This window comes from Schistocerca nitens, chromosome 9 (assembly GCF_023898315.1).
Source record: "Schistocerca nitens isolate TAMUIC-IGC-003100 chromosome 9, iqSchNite1.1, whole genome shotgun sequence".
Taxonomy (NCBI): Eukaryota; Metazoa; Arthropoda; class Insecta; order Orthoptera; family Acrididae; genus Schistocerca; species Schistocerca nitens.
Genome location: NC_064622.1, coordinates 290149498 through 290173470, shown reverse-complemented (window position 1 = coordinate 290173470; position 23973 = coordinate 290149498). Strand labels below are relative to the sequence as shown.

Here is a 23973-nt window from a genome sequence, read left to right as displayed (position 1 = left end):
CGTCTCACGCGGTCTGCACGTCCAGCACGAACGCTGGTCCAACTGAGGCGCCAGGTGGAAATGGCATGGCAAGCCGTTCCACAGGACTACATCCAGCATCTCTACGATCGTCTCCATGGGAGAATAGCAGCTTGCATTGCTGCGAAAGGTGGATATACACTGTACTAGTGCCGACATTGTGCATGCTCTGTTGCCTGTGTCTATGTGCCTGTGGTTCTGTCAGTGTGATCATGTGATGTATCTGACCCCAGGAATGTGTCAATAAAGTTTCCCCTTCCTGGGACAATGAATTCACGGTGTTCTTATTTCAATTTCCAGGAGTGTAGATTAGTATCATTTCATGTCTGCAGTTTGTTTTTCAACATACCAGTGGTGGAATGCATTGATATTCTGACAAAGCTGATGCACAAGTCTAATGTCAGTCCTGTGGAATTGAATGACTTGAGACTTGCCACTCAGATGTGCTTGGCACAGAACAATTCCCAGTTTCAAGGGACTTTTTACAAACAATTAGATGGCTTAGCTATGGGTTCCCCTCTTGGTCCACTGTTGGCTGACATATTTATGGACCATTTTGAACAAAATGTTCTGAAAACAGAACCTCTGAGTGCAAATATCAAATACTGGTTTAGATATGTAGATGATGTCCTGTGTATGTGGACTGGTACTAAAAGACAACTCAGCATATTTTTGAAAAGCCTAAACAGTCAACATAAAAATATTCAATTCACAATGGAGATTGGCAACAAATCCATAAACTTCTTAGATCTCACCATTGACATCAGTACATACACGCATTATTTCAAAATTTATAGAAAAACTACAACTACAGACACAGTAATACCTTCTTGCTCACAACACCCCATAGCTCACAAACATGCAGCTTTCCACTCAGTGGTACACCATCTCATATCTATCTCCATGTGCAGAGATGATTTTATAGCAGAGTTAGGTACAATAAAATTTATTGCCACAGCCAGTGGCTACAGTCCAGTTCCTATCGACCACATCTTGGGGATATATATATATATATATAAACAAAGATGATGTGACTTACCAAATGAAAGTGCTGGCAGGTCGACAGACAAACAAACGAACGCAAACATACACAAAAAATTCAAGCTTTCGCAACAAACTGTTGCCTCATCAGGAAAGAGGGAAGGAGAGGGAAAGACGAAAGGATGTGGGTTTTAAGGGAGAGGGTAAGGAGTCATTCCAATCCCGGGAGCGGAAAGACATACCTTAGGGGGAGAAAAGGACAGGTATACACTCGCACACACACACATATCCATCCACACATACAGACACAAGCAGACATGTTTAAAGACAAAGAGTTTGGGCAGAGATGTCAGTCGAGGTGGAAGTGTAGAAGCAAAGAAGTTGTTGAAAGACAGGTGAGGTATGAGTGGCGGCAAGTTGAAATTAGCGGAGATTGAGGCCTGGCGGATAACGAGAAGAGAGGATATACTGAAGGGCAAGTTCCCATCTCCGGAGTTCGGATAGGCTGGTGTTGGTGGGAAGTATCCAGATAACCCGGTCGGTGTAACACTGTGCCAAGATGTGCTGGCTGTGTACCAAGGCATGTTTAGCCACAGGGTGATCCTCATTACCAACAAACACTGTCTGCCTGTGTCCATTCATGCGAATGGACAGTTTGTTGCTGGTCATTCCCACATAGAATGCATCACAGTGTAGGCAGGTCAGTTGGTAAATCACGTGGGTGCTTTCACACGTCGCTCTGCCATTGATCGTGTACACCTTCCGGGTTACAGGACTGGAGTAGGTGGTGGTGGGAGGGTGCATGGGACAGGTTTTGCACCGGGGGCGGTTACAAGGATACGAGCCAGACGGTAGGGAAGGTGGTTTGGGGATTTCATAGGGATGAACTAGTAGGTTACGAAGGTTAGGTGGACGGCGGAAAGACACTCTTGGCGGAGTGGGGAGGATTTCATGAAGGATGGATCTCATTTCAGGGCAGGATTTGAGGAAGTCGTATCCCTGCTGGAGAGCCACATTCAGAGTCTGGTCCAGTCCCGGAAAGTATCCTGTCACAAGTGGGGCACTTTTGTGGTTCTTCTGTGGGGGTTTCTGGGTTTGAGGGGATGAGGAAGTGGCTCTGGTTATTTGCTTCTGTACCAGGTCGGGAGGGTAGTTGCGGGATGCGAAAGCTGTTGTCAGGTTGTTGGTGTAATGATTCAGGGATTCCGGACTGGAGCAGATTCGTTTGCCACGAAGACCCAGGCTGTAGGGAAGGGACCGTTTGATGTGGAATGGGTGGCAGCTGTCATAATGGAGGTACTGTTGCTTGTTGGTGGGTTTGATGTGGATGGACGTGTGAAGTTGGCCATTGGACAGGTGGAGGTCAACGTCAAGGAAAGTGGCATGGGATTTGGAGTAGGACCAGGTGAATCTGATGGAACCAAAGGAGTTGAGGTTGGAGAGGAAATTCTGGAGTTCTTCTTCACTTTGAGTCCAGATCATGAAGATGTCATCAATAAATCTGTACCAAACTTTGGGTTGGCAGACCTGGGTAACCAAGAAGGCTTCCTCTAAGCGACCCATGAATAGGTTGGCGTACGAGGGGGCCATCCTGGTACCCATGGCTGTTCCCTTTAATTGTTGGTATGTCTGGCCTTCAAAAGTGAAGAAGTTGTGGGTCAGGATGAAGCTGGCTAAGGTAATGAGGAAAGAGGTTTTAGGAAGGGTGGCAGGTGATCGGCGTGAAAGGAAATGCTCCATCGCAGCGAGGCCCTGGACGTGCAGAATGTTTGTCTATAAGGAAGTGGCATCAATGGTTACAAGGATGGTTTCCGGGGGTAACAGATTGGGTAAGGATTCCAGGCGTTCAAGGAAGTGGTTGGTGTCTTTGATGAAGGATGGGAGACTGCATGTAATGGGTTGAAGGTGTTGATCTACGTAGGCAGAGATACGTTCCGTGGGGGCTTGGTAACCAGCTACAATGGGGCGGCCGGGATGATTGGGTTTGTGGATTTTAGGAAGAAGGTAGAAGGTAGGGGTGCGGGGTGTCGGTGGGGTCAGGAGGTTGATGGAGTCAGGTGAAAGGTTTTGCAGGGGGCCTAAGGTTCTGAGGATTCCTTGAAGCTCTGCCTGGACATCGGGAATGGGGTTACCTTGGCAAACTTTGTATGTGGTGTTGTCTGAAAGCTGACGTAGTCCCTCAGCCACATACTCCCGATGATCAAGTACCACGGTCGTGGAACCCTTGTCCGCCGGAAGAATGACGATGGATCGGTCAGCCTTCAGATCATGGATAGCCTGGGCTTCAGCAGTGGTGATGTTGGGTGTGGGATTAAGGTTTTTTAAGAAGGATTGAGATGCAAGGCTGGAAGTCAGAAATTCCTGGAAGGTTTGGAGAGGGTGATTTTGAGGAAGAGGAGGTGGGTCCCGCTGTGACGGAGGACGGAACTGTTCCAGGCAGGGTTCAATTTGGATGGTGTCTTGGGGAGTTGGATCATTAGGAGTAGGATTAGGATCATTTTTCTTCGTGGCAAAGTGATATTTCCAGCAGAGAGTACGGGTGTAGGACAGTAAATCTTTGACGAGGGCTGTTTGGTTGAATCTGGGAGTGGGGCTGAAGGTGAGGCCTTTGGATAGGACAGAGGTTTCGGATTGGGAGAGAGGTTTGGAGGAAAGGTTAACTACTGAGTTAGGGTGTTGTGGTTCCAGATTGTGTTGATCGGAATTTTGAGGTTTTGGAGGGAGTGGAGCTGGAAGTGGGAGATTGAGTAGATGGGAGAGACTGGGTTTGTGTGCAATGAGAGGAGGTTGAGGTTTGCTGGAAAGGTTGTGAAGGGTGAGTGAGTTGCCTTTCCGGAGGTGGGAAACCAGGAGATTGGATAGTTTTTTGAGGTGGAGGGTGGCATGCTGTTCTAATTTACGGTTGGCCTGTAGGAGGATGCTCTGAACAGCCGGTGTGGATGTGGGAGAGGAAAGATTAAGGACTTTTATTAAGGATAGGAGTTGACGGGTGTGTTCATTGGCTGAGTTGATGTGTAGGTGAAGGATTAGGTGGGTGAGGGCAATGGATTGTTCAGTTTGGAACTGGTATAGGGACTGATGGAAGGAAGGGTTGCAGCCAGAGATGGGAACTTTAAGTGTGAGCCTCTCGCCTCTCCCACAGCACCGCTTGTGTCTGCTGCACCGGCCTTCCATGTTATTTATGGGGTGGGTCAATTCAAATCAGCACCTGTAGCCTACGGCCCAGTTTACAGGACCCCAAGGCCTACTGCGCAACCGCTCATATCCATGGTACCTACCATGTCAACCACATAGTGTTTCCATGACACATCAAGGACAATGCTACCCACCTTTGCTACGGATGTTTTCACCAGAAACACACCCATGCCTACTGTGCCAGTCTACTGTATAGCCTCTCCCATCACGGACCAGCTGGTTTTCCAAGAGACATTTAAGCCGCCTTTGTCCCCTCCCCCATGTCGTCTGCTGAAGCTGCCACCTTTATATGAAGACAACCCTGTATCATGGTTTGCGCTTGTCAGGCATCTTTTCAAATTGCATCACGTGTCAGATGACAACTCTAAATTCTTGTGTCTCGTCACGCAGCTCCACGATGACTCGGACTTAATTTGTGATCTATTCCTCTTGCTACCACCTCTACCAAAGTACGACTTCATGAAGAAAACAATAATGCAATGACTCGCCTACTCACCACAAGAAATAATCATTAAGATCTTGTACGTGGAACACTTGGGGGACCAAAATCCATCACAACTCTGGTGCCACCTTCAGTTTCTTGTGAGTGTGCATGCCATGCTGGACATCACTCGGTGGGCGGTGTGGTCTGTGAAATTGCCTAATGACCTACAGATCCACCTGCTACCGCAGTCCTTCAAGTTAATCAGCTCTTGTCTCCACATCACAGACCAACTGTATTCATTGCTACAACAACATCAACCACCTCACCGCTCACCGCTAGTTGGCACAACTGCTCCCAGAGCTCTGCCTCTGCACCTTCTACATCGTCTGGCAGCATCCACTCGCTCTCTCCACTGTCCAAGCACTCCAGGATCGTCCACACACCATATGTGCCGGTATACATATGAGAACAAATCAACGAGGACAAAGCCTTCTCCACTGCTGCAGTCACCACCACTACCACATCCGGCTCATCCGTACTGCTGGTACCACAAGGTTTTCAGCGATAATGCTAAGAAATGCCAGTTACCTTTCCAGCACCCAAAATGCTGACCGCAGGACATAAAAGACACTGAATGCTGTGGGGAACATCACAATCATCCTCATACATTGCACTCCGTCCACTCGTCCGGCTGGCCGAGTGGTAGTTTGTACATGACTGACATTTCGTCATGGCTCATTTTCCTAGTTGACACTGGTGCTGACATGTTTATTATACTTAGATTGATGGCTCCCCCTGTCTTTTCACCGATGAAGTCAGTCCTACGAGCTGTCAATGCATCAACGCTAAAAACCTCAGGCTCTGTCAAAATTACGGTGCACCTAGCTCCTTCTCTGTGTTTTCCGTGGACTTTCTACATTGCTGACATCAATGAACCAATTCTCAGTAATGATTTTTTGTCCCATTCCAAAATGTCTCTGAACGTCGTTCAGGGCTCAGTGCTAAACCATCTCACTAACACTCACATACTGTGCTCCCACACTTATGTTCCACATTCTGTTTCTCTCGCGACATGTAAGTAAGTACACAAGTGCTCTGCCCTTATGGGTGACTTTGTGACCTGTGTCACTAACCTACTGTCAGAATATGACTCGGTACCACAACTCCACTGGCAAAACGACAAATTGAAACAATGCATAGCACACGCTTACAATGAGATTGTCGCGGTTCGTACCTCGTTGCTGAATCTGCAGTACACAGTTCCACCACCTAGTCAAGCTTCTCCAGCAGATACCTGCTCAGACACTCATCAGGTTAGTCCAAAAACATTAATTGCTTGTGACGAATTGCATCCGGTAGACTCCGCACACCCGGCATGCTCACAACGTTTGGTGCCACGTGTTTCAGACAGTGCTTCTAATGACAGTAGCGTGTGTTATACGCCTACACCCACCGTGCAGTCAGCCACCCTGCGTGTAGATAAACATTCCCCCCCTCTTGCACACCAGCCACGTGACTCGACGGCCATCACTGTTCCACATGCGACGCCAACACTGCTCTCGCCCGCACCAGTTACCAACTGCAAGGTTGACAACAGACAGTCGCCGAGTGTTCTGACCCACTCTGTGCAGCGAGCACAGCCGCCCTCTCCAAACAAGCCCATGCCGTGCTCACATACTAGGCTGCCCTTTCCCACTTGCTGTAGCGGCTACGGCTGTTACGCCCTACTCGTCCAAAAACTTCGCATAAGGACAATGACCGACCAGTCTGGTGTGCAGTTCTCAGTTTCTTCCATCACTGATGGAATGACACAAAGGTAGTTACCACTGATGGCCCTCGTATTAAGCACAAGGTTAGACATATCAACCCTATTAAGTTGCGTGTCGCCCAGCAGCAAATTAAAGAACTTTTGGAGGCAGGTATCCTGCAACTGTCAGACAGCATTTGGTATTCACCGATTCACCTCATCCCCTATAATGACAGTTCTTTCCAAATGTGCAGCGGTTACAGACATTTAAATGCTCGTACTGTCATGGACAATTACCGCATGCCTAACATACATGACTTCACTCATATGTTATCGGGTGCCACAATCTTCAGTGTTATTGACTGTAAACATGCCTACCACCAGATTCCCGTAGCACTGGATGACATCCCTAAAACACCTGTTATCACACCACTTGGTTTGTTCCAACACACCTTCATGCGTTTCATTGACTCCATCTTACGACAGTTCGAGTTTTGCTTCGCATATCTGTTCGACATACTCATTTTCAGCAAGTCAGCTGAGGAACATGAAAATCATTTATCAATGGTCCTCCAGACCTTGAACTCCAATGGCATAGAGGTCAACAAAGACAAATTTCAGTTGCGTCAACCTTCTGTCACTTTCTTGGGTTACACCATCTCCACCGATGGAATACAGCCTCCCAAATATTGCGTGCATGCCATCACTTCACTGCAGCCCCCTGCTACTTACAAAGAACTCCAATGTTTTCTGGGCACAATAAATTACTACCATCATCACCTGCCCCCTGCCGCCATCATGCAGGCCCCACTGACAGACTTGCTGTTGGGTAAACAGACTTCATAACTCAAACCTGTACGCTGGACAGCACCTATGCAGGAGGCTTTCAATGCATTAAAGACTTCTTTAGCTCACGCCGTGACACTCGCCCACCCTGACCCCTCGGCCGAGTTGTTAATCACTATGGATGTCAGTGACAGTGCAATGGGAACGATACTACAGCAACATACGGCAAACATGGTTTCCACTCTTCATTTCTTCTCTAAACAACTATCAACAGCTCAGAAGAAATACTGTGCTTTTGATAGAGAACTCCTTGTGGTCTATGATGCCATCAAACACTTCCGCCCCAACGTGGAGGGTCACTTGTTATTCAAACTCACGAATCACAAACCTCTTGCAGTCGCTATCTGCAACCCTCCTGAGGACCCATCCACTCGGCGTTTCCGCCACATTGATCTAGTCTCCCAATTCACAACCAACGTTTGCTACATCAAAGGCATGGACAACATCGCCGCAGATTTTTTTCGAGGATCAATACTATTTCACGCATCATTGTCTTATCCAATCTGGCCGCCGTACAAGCCTCCAACGAGGAATCTCAAGCTCTCCTCACGGACTCTCGCACATCCCTTGTGTTTACCAAAGCTAAATTCCCTGGCGTTGTGGACGAGTTGTGGTGCGACTCTTCTACTGGTACCTGAGATGGTATGCCACTACATGGCTCGTCTTTGAGAGTTTCATGTGAAAAAATATAAAACGGGACTGTCAGACCTGGGCACGCAGCTGCATCCACTGCCAACCCAACAAAATCAGCTGCCACACCACCCTACCTCAGGACAAGTTCGACATACCCCCAAGTTGATTTCGTCATGTACATATCGATCTTATTGGTCGTCTTCCATCTTCGGAGCGCCACAGAGACATTCTATCCACAATCGACCACATGTCCCACTGGGTAAAGGCAGTTCCCTTTCCTAACATCACTGCTGAGACTGTGGCCAAAGGTTTTATCCCTCATGGATTGCTAGGTTTGGTTGTCCGACCACCATCACCACTGACCAGGGTCAGGTGTTTTAGTCTTCCTTGTTCACCATTTTATGTAACTTCTGTGGCATAAAGAAAATTTATGCCACAGCTTACCACCCAGAATGCAATGTGTTAGCAAAACGGTGGCACCACACTCTAAAAAACCCCCTCCCTCTTACAGGAATTTAACTTAGGTCCTGCAACTGAATTCTTAGAAAGAATACTGTAAAACAGTTGTAAGTACTTTTTTAAATATATATGTCTGCTTGTGTCTGTATATGTGTGGATGGATATGTGTGTGTGTGCGAGTGTATACCCGTCCTTTTTTCCCCCTAAGGTAAGTCTTTCCGCTCCCGGGATTGGAATGACTCCTTACCCTCTCCCTTAAAACCCATATCCTTTCGTCTTTCCCTCTCCTTCCCTCTTTCCTGATGAGGCAACAGTTTGTTGCGAAAGCTTGAATTTTGTGTGTATGTTTGTGTGTCTATCGACGTGCCAGTGCTTTCGTTTGGTAAGTCACATCATCTTTGTTTTTAGATATATTTTTCCCATGTGGAATGTTTCCCTCTATTAATAGATACATAGATAGATAGATAGATAGAGAGAGAGAGAGAGAGAGAGAGAGAGAGAGAGAGGGGCGGGGGGGACCAGGGAAAGACTGGTGGATGCATTGACAGAGGGCTGCAAATGAACAGGGTGGGAGGTGAGAATTGGGAGCAGACAATAGAACAGAGGGGGTGGAAGTTGTTGGGTGGAGGGTGTGGGGGGACACAGTGTTCCTGCAGGTTGAGGCTGAGATGACTACAAGAGCAGAGATGTGTTTTAAGAAAAATTACTATCTGCAGAGTTCAGAAAAGTTGATAGTGGAGGGAACGATCCAAGTGGCTTGGTGGTGAAGCAGCCATTGAAATCAAGTGTGTTATATTCAGCTGCATGTTGTGCCACAGGGTGGTCTACTTTTCTCTTGGCCACAGTTCGGCAGTGACCATTCATCCTGGTTAACAGCTGGTTGGTTGTCAGTATAAAAAGCTGTGCAGTTATTGCAGCACAGCTTTCACAGGTGGCGCAGCCCCTGATGGGGTAGGATAAACTTGTGACAGGGCTGGAACAGGAAGTACTGGGTTAGTGGATTGGGCAGGTTTTGCACTTAGGTTTTCCACAAGGATATGATCCTTGTGACAAGGGGTTGGAATTATGAGCGGCATAGGGATGGACTAAGATGTTGTGGAGGTTGGGTGGGCAATAGAACACCAGTTTAGGAGGGTTGGGAAGTATCTCTTGTAGAATGTCCCTCATTTCACAGCATGATGATAGATAATTAAGCCCTTGCAAAGGATATGGTTCAATTATTCCTGTCCGGGTGGTAGTGGGCAATGAAGGGGTACTCCTTTGTGGCTGGTTCTTGGAGGTGGTGGGAAAATTGGGGGTGTGAGGGGAAATGGTAAGCGAGATCTGTTTGCGTACTGGGTCTGGGGGATAGTGCCTGTCTGTGAAGGCCTTGGTGAGACCCTCAGCATACTGAGCAAGGGAGTTTTTGTCACTGCAGATACGACATCCCCGGGTGGCCAAGCTGTATGGGAGGGTTCTTTTGGTGTGGAAGGGGTGACAGCTGTCAAACTGCATGTACCATTGGTGGTTTTAATGTAGACAGCGATGTGGATTGAGCCATCAGATAGGAGGAGGTCAATTTCTAGGAAGGTGAGGAGGACCACACGAAGCAGATGGGAGAGCAGGTGTTGAGGTTGTGAAGAAGTCCAGCACAACCTCCAACCTCAGGTGCAAAATAATTGCACAGTTTTGTATATTGGTATGACTACCGACCAGATGAATGGCCACTGCCAAACGTGGCCAAGAGCAAAGTAGACCACCTGTGGCATGACATGCAGCTGAACATAACACACTTGATTTCAATGCTGCTTCAATACCCAAGCCATCTGGATCCTTCCTTCTACCATCAGCTTTTCTGAATTATGCAGATGAAAGTTATCCTTACAACACATTCTCTGCTCCCATGATTTTCCTGGTCGCAACTTACAGTAATATACTCTTCCATCCAGCACGTTCCACCTCCTCTGACCTATCATCTCCTCCCCATTCTCATCCCCCACCCCTTTGCAACCCTCTGGCAAGGCATCTTCCCATCTCTTTTCCTAGTCCTTGCACACCCCACCAGATAGTGTTTGTGTACCCTACTTTCCCTTCCCCACCCCTCCAGATTGCTGCTTGCATCCCACATCTTAGTTGCATTCTGGCTGAAGATGCTGGAGTTGGTGATCATGTGTGCTTGTGTGTGTGCATGATGTGTGTCTCGCTCTTTACTGATGAAGGCTGTGACCAAAACATTTATGTAAGTGTCTTTTAAGTGTGTTTGTCTGCAACTCAAAGTGTCCTCATTATAGTCATGCCAATCTGTCTTTTCCTACATTGTTAATATTCCTACCTGGAGTTTCCATTATTAGAATCATGTGTTGAAATGATAACTCATATCTTAAGTAGGTTTTTGCATCATGGACATGCATAATCAGTGTCTATCACGACAGCATTCAGAATACTGGATGCATTGATTTATAAATGACAAATGTGATCCCTAGTCCAACTGAGGTGAAACTCCCACCCTTCTGGTTGGATAATCCAGTATTGTGGTTTGCCCAACTTGAGAGCCACATGATCTTGGTGTATATCATCTAGGATGAGACAAAATGTAATTATGTGGTGGCTACATTTAACAAGAAATACTTATGAAAGAACTGGACATCCTAGCTTCACCACCAATCACTGAAAGATGCAGATCTCTTAAGCATGTGCTTGTAATGAACTTTCTGCACTCAGAAGCAAAGCCACTTGCAAAATTGGACTGCACCAAATGCTGTCTGACAGTTGCAGGATACCTGCCTCCAAAAGTTCGTTAATTTGCTGCTGGACGACATGCAACTTAATAGGGTTGATATGTCTAACCTTGTGCCTAATAGGAGGGCCATCAGTGGTAACTACCTTTGTGTCATTCCATCAGTGACAGAAGAAACTGAGAACTGCACACCAGACTGGTCATTGTCCTTATGCGAAGTTTTTGGATGAGTAGGGCGCAACGGCCATAGTCGTTAGAGCAAGTGGGAAAGGGCAGCCTGAACGTCACATGCCTAGTATGTGAGCATGGCGTGGGCTTGTTTGGAGAGGGCGGCTGTGCTCGCTGCGCAGAGTGGGTCAGAACACTCGGCGACTGTCTGCTGTCAAACTTGCACTTTGTACCCGGTGTGGGTGAGAGCGGCATTGGCATCGCGCATGCAACAGCGATGGCTGCTGAGTCACGTGGCTGGCGCACAAGAGAGGGGGAATATTTATCAAGACGTGGGGTGGCTGTGTGCACAGTGGGCGTGGTCATATCGTGCACGCGACTGTTATTAGAAGCACTGTCTGACACATATGGCACTGAATGTAGCAAGCGCATCGTGGATGTGGAGTCTACTGGACGTGAATCGTCATACACTGTTAATGTTTTTGGACTAGACTGATGAGTATCCGAGCTGGTGTCTGCTGGACAAACATGATTAGGCAGCAGGACTGTGGAGTGCAGTTTCAGCAGCGAGGTACGAGCCGCGACGAGCTCATTGTAAGTCTGTGCTATTCGTTGTTTCAGCTTGACGTATTCCCTGCAGAGTTGTGCTGCTCAGTCGTATTCTGACAGTAGGTTAATGATGCAGGTCACAATGTCGCCCTGTGCATGATTAGCCGAGCGGTCTAAGGCACTGCAGTCATGGACTGTGCGGCTGGTCCCGGCAAAGGTTCAAGTCCTCCCTCGGGCATGTTTGTCCTTAGGATAATTTAGGTTAAGTAGTGTGTAAGCTTAGGGACTGATGACCTTAGCAGTTAAGTCCCATAAGATTTCCACACATATGAACAATTTTGAACACAATGTCGCCCGCGAGGGCGGAGCACTCGTGTTCGAACTCACATGTCACAAGAGAAACAGAGTGTGGAACATAAATGCAGGAGCACATTATGTGAGTGTTAGTGGGATGGTGTAGCACTGAGCCCTGAACTACATTCATAGAGAGCTTATAACGGGACAAAAAATCCAATCTGAGAATTGTTTCATCGATGTCGGCAATGTAGAAAGTCCACGGAAATCAAAGAGAAGGAGATAGGTGCACCACAACTTTGATGGGGCCTAAGGTTTGTAACGTTCATGTGTTGACAGCTCATAGGAGTGACTTTATCAGTGAAAAGATGGGGGGAGCCATCGATGTAGGCATAATAGACGTGTCTGCACCAGTGTCAACTAGAAAAATGAGCCATGACAAAATGTCAGTCACATACAAACGACCGCTCGGCCAGGCAGACGAGTGGACAGAATGAAATGTATGAGTATGCCTGTGAGGTTGCCCGCAGGGCTCAGTATCTTTTAAGTCCTGCTGTCATGTACCAGCAGTATGGATGACCCAGATGCAGTGGTGGTGGTGACGTGGCAGCAGAGGAGGGTTGTCCTAGTTGATTTGTTCTGACATGTATACCGGCACGTATGGTGCATGGGCGATCCTAGAGTGCTTGGACAGTGGAGAGGGCGAGCTGATACTGCCAGGCAATGTAGAAGGTGCGGAGGCAGAGCAAGCCCTGCCTCTGCCAGCAGACAGCCGATAAGTGGGAGCAGTTGTGCCAACTAGCAGTGAGCGGTGAGGTTGTTGATGTTGTAGCAATGAATACAGTTGGTCTGCAATGCGGAGACAAGAGCCAATTAACTTGAAGGACTGCGGTAGCAGGTGGATCTGTCGGTCGTTAGGCAATTTCACAGACCACACCGCCCACCGAGTGATGTCCAGCATGGTATGCACACTCACAAGAAACTGAAGGTGGCACCAGAGTTGTGATGGATTTTGGTCCCCCAAGTGTTCCACGTACAAGATCTTAATGATTATTTCTTGTGGTGAGTAGGCGAGTCATTGCATTATTGTTTTCTTCATGAAGTCGTACTTTGGTAGAGGTGGTAGCAAGAGGAATAGATCACAAATTAAGTCCGAGTCATCGTGGAGCTGCGTGACGAGACACAATAATTTAGAGTTGTCATCTGACACGTGATGCAACTCGAAAAGATGCTTGACAAGCGCAAACCACGATACAGGGTTGTCTTCATATAAAGGTGGCAGCTTTGGCAGATGACCTGGGGGAGGGGACAAAGGCGGCTTTGGTGTTCCTTGGAGAACTGGCTGGTCCGTGGCAGGAGAGTTCATACAGCAGGCCAGCACCGTAGGCATGGGTGTGTTACGGGCAAGAACGTCCATAGCAATGGTGGGTTGCATTGCCCTTGACGTGTCACGAAAACACTACGCATCTGGCATGGTCGGTACCATGGGAGTGAGTGGTTGCATGATACATGTAGGGGTCCTGTAAACTGGATCGTAGGTTACAGGTACTGATTTGAATTTGCCCGCACTCAAAATAACGTGGTAGGCCGGCGTGGCAGACACAGCCACAGCTGTGGGAGAGGTGAGCAGCTGAGCAGTCAGAACCAGTGCCCCCTGCGAGTGAGGGGGGGTTGGTGTTGGTAACTCGTGTGACAAAAGTTTTAGTTCTCTGCGCATGTTGAAAACATGCCCCAGTGAGTCGGACTATAAATTACCGGTGGAACTTGCACTGGATCACTGCTGTGTGCTAGTACTTTTCTCGAATCATGTGGTTGAAAAGTTGAGCAACAGGTCTGGGGGATCAGCAAGGAGAATTTTGCGCACGAAAATGTCCATTGTTAGTCTGTAAATGAGGCAAAACTGGACCAGGTCGCGATTGATAGTGGCTGGGTGCATTTTGCACAAATGGGGACATTGCATACAGCATGACAGTAACTGTTGTTGCGGCCTATTGAGAGTCAAAGTACATGTGCAAACATAGATTGCTTTATACATTATACAATCGATCACTAGGTACACAGTTCTGAATATTATCCAAAGCACACTTCACTTGTTGGTGAGCACAGTCCTGCGACACGAAACCCGAGTCCATTGTTTGAGTTAACGCTGTAGCACTCAACCGATGTAGATCAACAAAGTTTCAAGTTAACATGGTTGGAGGTCGTGAATCACTCTGGAGTAATGGAGATCCAGCCATTGGCGAACAATTAAAGGGGCCCGGCGATCATAGTTGGGCATCCAAATCTTTGAACAAAGTGTTGGGTGAGGTGGCCATGGCGGCGGGCACATAACCTGTTGATTTACAACACCTGGTGCGAAAGTCGCGGAAGACATAGAAACTTTGGGGTCTGCATTATGGGAAACAGGAAACGAATAGCAGTATACAGAATAAACTGTCCCCACTAATATCTGCAAATATGTATATTTCGACAATTATCATATACATGCACACGGTACAAGGTATAAGAACAGACTGAATTATCATGGTGGCTCGGATTAGCGAACTGAGTCCCAAAGATTAATGTTGTCTGTGGTCAGTGTGACCTGTCGACACCACAACTGTTTATGGTGATTCTTATGGGTGTCCTCAAAATTAATTGTGTCAGCACAATATTAATCATGAATAATGTAATATCTATAAAACTGTGATGGTGCATAACACAAATAACGTATTGTTGAATCATTATCCAAATCATGACAAACCCTCTCTTTCCTTCTTCTGTCATTATAGTGATCCAATAATATATGAATTCAGCAACTTGCACCTCTTTTACCATACAAATCTATAGGTTGCAATGTTATCTAGGATTAATAATTACATGTCTCAGCGTGGTTTTCTGTGTCTAACAATGAATAAGAGTTTCTAACCAGATTTTTCTGTAGAGTTAAAAAATTCAATCCTTTTTTTCTGCCTTCCAGGTTTTGTAATAATTGTGAATTTTATAAATATGTTTAAGGTATTTGCAGTAATATGGCGTTTTGTTGTACAGCCTATTGATATATCTGAATTTATTTCAGGAATTCGTTGTAATATAAGGTTTTGTTTCATAGTAACTTGATGCATTTGTAGTTGATTCAGGAAGCTGCAGTATGACAGTGTTTTGTTCCAATAAACAGAAGAAGAAGTGAAGTCCATCAGTGGAGTGTTGTGATTGCAGCTGTGCAGTAATCATGGCTTCATGTGATTATTTAAATAATGCTATTGTATTTTGTTATATTTGTGGTACATATGTTGTGCTTAAATAATGAAGTAATATCACAGACTTTGTGAAAGTTGTGTATCGTGCTTATTTTGACATCAAACTTGGCGAGCAGGACAAAACATTCGCTCTACACATAGTGTGTAGCACATTTGACTAAATTTTAAGATTATGGCTGAATGATGAGAAAAAAAAGCATGCCATTTGCTATATCCATGGTTTGGAAGGAACCCTTGAATCACAATGATGACTGCTATTTTTGTCAGGTGAGACTTTACCATTATAGTGCAAGGAACAGGAAGACTATAGTCTATCCCAATCTACAGTCTGCTCTGAGACCTGTGCTTCATGGCCATACTCTAGCCATACACCCCTTGCCAGTACACCACCTGTTAACAAGCAATCAATTGAACAGTGATAAAGATGCTATGTCACATTCAGATAGTGATGACTTTCGTCTCCAGTGTTTTTACCATCTCACCAGATTTATGTTCACAGCCAGAACTTAGTAACTTGATATGTGAACTGAACATATGAAAAGAAAGTGCAGGAGTGTTAAGTTCAAGACTCACGTCCAAAGATTTGCATGCATCTGAGACTACTTTCACACGGTACAGAAAAAGGGAACAGTACATTGTACCTTTCTTTTACGAACATGAGTCTTTGGTTTACTGCAGTGATATATCAGGACTGATAGAGTGGCTTGGTGTGAACCATCAGGCCTCTCAGTGGAGACTTTTTATTGACTCCTCACATTCAAGCTTAAGAGGTGTGTTACTCCATAGTGGAAATCTCCTTAGGTATCCCTGTTGTCCATTCCTTTCACATGAAAAAAACTAAAGTGTTAATGTTTGCTGCAGTACATTTACTACAAAGACAATTGGTGGCTTCTCTGTAGTGACTTTAAGATAATAAGACTGTTACTGAGCTTACAAATGGGCTACACCAAACATCCTTGTTTCTTGTGTAAATGGAACAGTTACCCAAGGATTGAGCAATGGCAGTGGAAAGAATGGCCACTACGAAGATATCTGTCTGCAGGCTTCATGAATGTCAAGCATGAAACACCTAAGGAATGCCCGAAAATGTTATTACCTCCACTGCAGATTACATATGGTATTATGTCTCAGTTTGTGTATGCAATGGATAAGTATGGTAATGCCTTCTAATGTATGTGAATAATATATCTTAATGAAATTTACAACTGGGAGGTATAAGAAGCTTGATACTGATAAATTCACTGTACCCCAGCTAAGAATGTTAATGTATGATGTACTGTTAGAGAATACTATGACCCAAGTTGAAAAACAAGTGTGGACAAGTTTCAGGAATGATACTGAAAACTTTGTGGAAAACCAAGTTAGTCCACATTACGAAGGAATATTTCAAGAACTGTGGGAAAACTTGAAAATTAATTGGTGCAACATGATGTTAAATAGCATTTTTCACATTCTCACATAGACATTTCAAGAACTGTTGGAAAAATTGAAAATTTATGGCTGCAACTATTGTGCTAAATAGAATTTTTTATGTTCTCACATGACTATTTCTGTCACAGTCTCAGAGTATACAGCAAGGAACATGATGACACTGTCACCAAGACTTAAAGGATATTGAAAAAAGATATTATGGAGTTTGGACTGTTAGTGTGATGCTCGATTGTTTGGTCTCTGAAGAAACATGCCACCCTTAGAGGGAGAGGAAGGTGGCAGGCAGGCAGAGGGGTTGCTGGCCAACAGCTCAGAGGGAGGTTTACCAGGTAGGAATGTGTAAGAGAGGAGTGCTGGGGCGAGGCATGTGATGCACAGGTGTCAGAGACGGTGGGAAGTGGCGCACTTAAAGGTGATGTGTTGATGTGAATTGGGAGGGGGTGGTAGGATGAAGGAAGGGGAAACTGTTGGATGGAGGGTATGGGAGCATGGGGTTGATGGAGACTGAGGCTTAGAGGGTTGCTTGAGTGATGGATGTGTTGCAAGGGTAATTCCCATCTGCATAATTCAGAGAAGCTGATGGTGGAAGGAAGGATTCAGGGGCCCAGGTTGTGAAGCAGCCGTAGAAATTGAGCATGCTATGCTCAGCTGAATGTTGTTTTACCCTGGTTTGTAATTACACTGACATTAAAAGCCATGCAGTGTTTGCTGCAGAGTTGGTATATAATGTGGCTGCTTTCACAAGTGGTCTTGCCACTGATGGGGTAAGATAGACCTGTGACAGGACTGGAGTAAGAAGTGTTGGGTGAGTGGATTAGCCAGGTCTTGCACCATTGTTCTATGGGTATATGATACCTGTGGTCAGGGTTTGGGAACAGTAGTGAATAGGATTGGGACTAGAATGTTGTTTACATTTGGTGGGCAATGGCACACTACTTTAGGAGAGGTGGGTTCGATCTTAGGTAGGACATCCCTCATTTCAGGGCACAGTTGTAAATAATCATAGCTCACATGCCTAGCCATTGCCCCTGCCATCCCTTCTCCCACATTTCCCTCTACTCACGCCAGCTGATACTATCTACAACCCAACCTAGCCCACCCGCAAAATGCAGCATTGTCATTGTGCATCCAATTTGTGCCATGTAGGGACATAGCCTCATAGGTGTGTGTGTGTGTGTGGTGTGTGTGTGTGTGTGTGTGTGTGTGTGTGTGTGTGTGTGTGTATACTCTAGCTCGATAAAGGATTACTCTGAAACCTAGCAAGGTTTATTTTCCTTGTTGTGTGTACCTGTCGACAAGTCGGTGCTTTTGCCTTTTGTCAGGGGTCTCCATTTCTCCTAAATTAGTTACTTTCAACCAGAACTTTCCTACACAACTGTAATAAGAAGTGATTTTCCATGGACACTAAGATCCAACACAATAAAACCACAACTCTCCTAGAGGCTATTTATGTTTGCAAAACCATGTTCCACTTTAGAAATTAAAGAAGAAGTGATTAGCTCTTCAAAGCTGAAAGATGAATCCTCAGAACTTCCATAAATAAAAAATAGTAGAGAATCCTACCCAGTGAAACTGTCTATTGAGAAATTCACTAGATCACCAGCTCAATGATGAAGAAAACCCATATTTCTTTCACATTCTGTTACTGCTAGAAAACAGGATTTTACAAAAACATGTGAGAATTTATCTTAGAAAAACAACAGGAGGACAGTGGATTCATCAAATTCATAATGATCTTAAACCAGTTGGACCCCTAGGTAACAGATGCAGAGAACAAAGATAAAATTAATACTCTTCTTAAGAACCACAAATTTTCATTGGAAATGACACACAGAAGGGTTACAGGAATTTCTGAGAAATTGAGAAAATTATGACAGGAAAAACTGAAACAATATTGGATGGACTATAAGAATCAAAGAGTATTACCTTCAAACAAAAATTGAACACTGAATGACTGAAGTGGTCCAATGTCATCAGTAAAGTTAATAATAATAATGACACAAAACAATCAGTACACTTAACCTGAGAATTCCAGTCAGAGTTTTGGAAAAGGGATAGTAACAAACCTAAACGTGAAACTACCCTTCAAATTTTGTATATTAAAAAAGAAATTGAATTAATTTATTCATAATGGCTTTTATCAGCTAGAGATGACTGTGATTGTTAATTTTTTTGTTTTCCAACATGACTACAATTTTTTTTGGCTAACTAGTTCTGGCCAACTCAAATGGCCACCTTCACATCGATGTGATGCACAGAAGTGACTAGTAGACCTAACGTCTGGCTACTACATACGCTCAGGAGACCAGATTCCTAGTACTGTGTGCAGGCATATTTAAAAATATATATTAAAAATTTTACCTACTCTAATGAAATATTAGTTCCTTCATCAATGAGGATAAAAGGACAGGCTGGAGAAAACGGAAATAGGAGCAGGTCTCTCAGACCCCAGGTTTAACAGACTAAAAGAGACAAAGATAAAGGCATCACAGTGTCGTAAAGTGCTTGAGATTTGTGCAAGATCCTGAGATAATATTTTGCTACAGTAGTAGTTGAAGCATCATACATTGCCCTTCTGATAGTTGAGTGAATTTCTTAAAATCTGCCTATCTGCAAATTTATGCTTTGATCAGCACCTATTTTGCAGTAAGCGCCATTTCTTAAGAAGCTTCCCATTATTGTCTGTATACCATGGGGATCTCTACTAAATTTATTCTGTTACATACATTGTTTTTAGTTTGATCACCTATTCATTTGAAATTTAGCCACAACAATTAAAAATAAATGTGCATTTAAAAATATGAATGTTTTATAACTGTAACAGTTTGCAAATACTTTCCAAGTGTTTCAAAAACTCAATGGACACAATAACTGTCTTATAACTACTAATGATGTAAAAATAAATGGAAGAACATTTGTACCATAGTTTTGTGTCTACTATTATATTGTGGCTTACAAATCTTCCAGAAACCTGTGTAATTGAGTATATATCTTGTTGATTTGACTCTGATTTTGTCTCCACAAGTTAATTGCAGATTTTATTCCTTTTCAGTCTGTAACTTAGATCTTCACAATTTTCATGGAGTGATAGAGAGTCCAAACTTCCCAGAAATGTATCCAAATTCTCTGGACTGCACATGGAATATAAAGGCACCACGGGGTCACAATGTATCTATTGCATTTTCACACTTTGAGCTGCAGGATTCTGGATGGCTCTGGCACATTTTCAGGCGCATAAGGCGGTTCATCAGGCCAATCCTACGGAAACCAACTCGCTGCGGTTTTGATTTTCTTGAGGTAGATTATACATGCAATTATTATGTGAAATTTATAGCAAGTTCACATTTAATAATGGAAATGACTTACATATTGCCAATGGGCCTACAAAATGAAGTTTGGGCCAACAAAATGAAGTTTTAATCATAATAGAATGACATCACTATTAAACAAATGACTATAATCATACAATAGCCATTCAATATATGCAGTACTGATCAGGCAGTACACAGTAAAAAAAAAAAAAGAAAAAGAAAAAAAGTGTGTTTTAGAATGTAAAAAATACATTTACTAAGGAGATGGGTATCCAATCTTACATCATTTTTGCATTCACTTACCAAAATAATGCTTCATCACTGGTTAAAATACCATGCCTAAAACAACATTCACTGTACATTTTGATCTGCTTCATATGTGTTTGCCCTAAGGAACATCTTCTTCCTAACCACATGTAACATTCTTTGGTGACCACCAATATTATTCTCTGTCAGTAACATTCTATCAGTAGTGTTCTTCCCTCTTGTATTTGTAACTTTAGCTCCATTCTTGTTAGAATTTCAACATTTAGTGTTTTGCTTTGCTTAGTATCACTGTTTCAAATACAGTTATTATTCCTGCTCTAGTTTTTGTTTCTTCCCATCTGCCTCCAGTGGGTGAGTCCATCTGCTTGGTAGAGAGGTAACACTGCAAATAATTTATCTTTTGACTTCACTCGGCAAATAGAAGCTCTTTCACATTAAGCTTCTAGAATTTACTGGTTTCTCATCTTGACACTTGCATATAGACATCATCTGGTTCTTCCTGATGAAATGTGAACTCTTTGTCATTCTTACAGTTATGTGCCAATATGTAATTCACTAATGGTATTTGTAGTTAATACTAAGAGCAAGTTCAGGATGAACTTAACTTTGCAGTTCATAACCACAACATAACTGAAGAGGGGCAGCAGCCTTTTCAGTAGTTGCAAGGGCAACAGTCTGGATGATTGACTGACCTGGCCTTGTAACAATAACCAAAACGGCCTTGCTGTGCTGGTACTGCGAACGGCTGAAAGCAAGGGGAAACTACAGCCGTAATTTTTCCCGAGGGCATGCAGCTTTACTATATGATTAAATGATGATGGCGTCCTCTTGGGTAAAATATTCCAGAGGTAAAATAGTCCCCCATTCGGATCTCCAGGCGGGGACTACTCAAGAGGATGTCGTTATCAGGAGAAAGAAAACTGGCATTCTACGGATCGGAGCGTGGAATGTCAGATCCCTTAATCGGGCAGGCAGGTTAGAAAATTTAAAAAGGGAAATGGATAGGTTGAAGTTAGATATAGTGGGAATTAGTGAACTTCGGTGGCAGGAGGAACAAGACTTCTGGTCAGGTGACTACAGGGTTATAAACACAAAATCAAATAGGGGTAATGCAGGAGTAGGTTTAATAATGAATAGGAAAATAGGAATGCGGGTAAGCTACTACAAACAGCATAGTGAACGCATTATTGTGGCCAAGATAGATACGAAGCCCACACCTACTACAGTAGTACAAGTTTATATGCCAACTGGCTCTGCAGATGACGAAGAAATTGAAGAAATGTATGATGAGATAAAAGAAATTATTCAGACTGTGAAGGGAGACGAAAATTTAATAGTCATGGGTGACTGGAATTCGAGTGTAGGAAAAGGGAGAGAAGGAAACATAGTAGGTGAATATGGATTGGGGCTAAGAAATGAAAGAGGAAGCCGCCTGGTAGAATTTTGCACAGAGCACAACATAATCATAACTAACACTTGGTTTAAGAATCATGAAAGAAGGTTGTATACATGGAAGAACCCTGGAGATACTAAAAGGTATCAGATAGATTATATAATGGTAAGACAGAGATTTAGGAACCAGGTTTTAAATTGTAAGACATTTCCAGGGGCAGATGTGGACTCTGACCACAATCTGTTGGTTATGACCTGTAGATTAAAAGTGAAGAAACTGCAAAAAGGTGGGAATTTAAGGAGATGGGACCTGGATAAACTGAAAGAACCAGAGGTTGTGCAGAGTTTCAGGGAGAGCATAAGGGAACAATTGACAGGAATGGGGGAAAGAAATGCAGTAGAAGAAGAATGGGTAGCTTTGAGGGATGAAGTAGCGAAGCCAGCAGAGGATCTAGTAGGTAAAAAGACGAGGGCTACTAGAAATCCTTGGGTAACAGAAGAAATATTGAATTTAATTGATGAAATGAGAAAATATAAAAATGCAGTAAATGAAGCAGGGAAAAAGGAATACAAACGTCTCAAAAATGAGATCGACAGGAAGTGCAAAATGGCTAAGCAGAGATGGCTAGGGGACAAATGTAAGGATGTAGAGGCCTATCTCACTAGGGGTAAGATAGATACTGCCTACAGGAAAATTAAAGAAACCTTTGGAGATAAGAGAACAACTTGTATGAATATCAAGAGCTCAGATGGAAACACAGTTCTAAGCAAAGAAGGGAAAGCAGAAAGGTGGAAGGAGTACATAGAGGGTCTATACAAGGGCGATGTACTTGAGGACAATATTATGGAAATGGAAGAGGATGTAGATGAAGATGAAATGGGAGATATGATACTGCGTGAAGAGTTTGACAGAGCACTGAAAGACCTGAGTCGAAACAAGGCCCCCGGAGTAGACAACATTCCATTGGAACTACTGACGGCCTTGGGAGAGCCAGTCCTGACAAAACTCTACCATCTGGTGAGCAAGATGTATGAAACAGGCGAAATACCCTCAGACTTCAAGAAGAATATAATAATTCCAATCCCAAAGAAAGCAGGTGTTGACAGATGTGAAAATTACCCAACTATCAGTTTAATAAGTCACAGCTGCAAAATACTAACACGAATTCTTTACAGACGAATGGAAAAACTAGTAGAAGCCAACCTCGGGGAAGATCAGTTTGGATTCCGTAGAAACACTGGAACACGTGAGGCAATACTGACCTTACGACTTATCTTAGAAGAAAGATTAAGGAAAGGCAAACCTACGTTTCTAGCATTTGTAGACTTAGAGAAAGCTTTTGACAATGTTGACTGGAATACTCTCTTTCAAATTCTAAAGGTGGTAGGGGTAAAATACTGGGAGCGAAAGGCTATTTACAATTTGTACAGAAACCAGATGGCAGTTATAAGAGTCGAGGGACATGAAAGGGAAGCAGTGGTTGGGAAGGGAGTGAGACAGGGTTGCAGCCTCTCCCCAATGTTGTTCAATCTGTATATTGAGCAAGCAGTAAAGGAAACAAAAGAAAAATTCGGAGTAGGTATTAAAATTCATGGAGAAGAAATAAAAACTTTGAGGTTCGCCGATGACGTTGTAATTCTGTCACAGACAGCAAAGGACTTGGAAGAGCAGTTCAATGGAATGGACAGTGTCTTGAAAGGAGGATATAAGATGAACATCAACAAAAGCAAAACAAGGATAATGGAATGTAGTCTAATTAAGTCGGGTGATGCTGAGGGAATTAGATTAGGAAATGAGGCACTTAAAGTAGTAAAGGAGTTTTGCTATTTGGGGAGCAGTAGAAGTAGAGAGGATATAAAATGTAGGCTGGCAATGGCAGGGAAAGCGTTTCTGAAGAAGAGAAATTTGTTAACATCCAGTATTGATTTAAGAGTCAGGAAGTCATTTCTGAAAGTATTCGTATGGTGTGTAGCCATGTATGGAAGTGAAACATGGACGATAAATAGTTTGGACAAGAAGAGAATAGAAGCTTTCGAAATGTGGTGCTACAGAAGAATGCTGAAGATTAGATGGGTAGATCACATAACTAATGAGGAAGTATTGAATAGGATTGGGGAGAAGAGAAGTTTGTGGCACAACTTGACCAGAAGAAGGGATCGGTTGGTAGGACATGTTCTGAGGCATCAAGGGATCACCAATTTCGTATTGGAGGGCAGCGTGGAGGTTAAAAATCGTAGAGGGAGACCAAGAGATGAAAACACTAAGCAGATTCAGAAGGATGTAGGTTGCAGTAGGTACTGGG

The 23973-nt window shown here is 44.0% G+C and overlaps 1 protein-coding gene across 1 annotated transcript in view; it reads left to right on the top strand.

Moving 5' to 3' along the window:
- LOC126204186 (cubilin-like) overlaps positions 1-23973 on the top strand; it is a 1516445-nt gene that overhangs the window by 624546 nt on the left and 867926 nt on the right. Inside the window, exon 28 of the mRNA XM_049938590.1 lies at positions 19753-19997. Within this exon, the coding sequence (XP_049794547.1) occupies positions 19753-19997 (245 nt within the window). The remainder of the gene's footprint in view (positions 1-19752; positions 19998-23973) is intronic.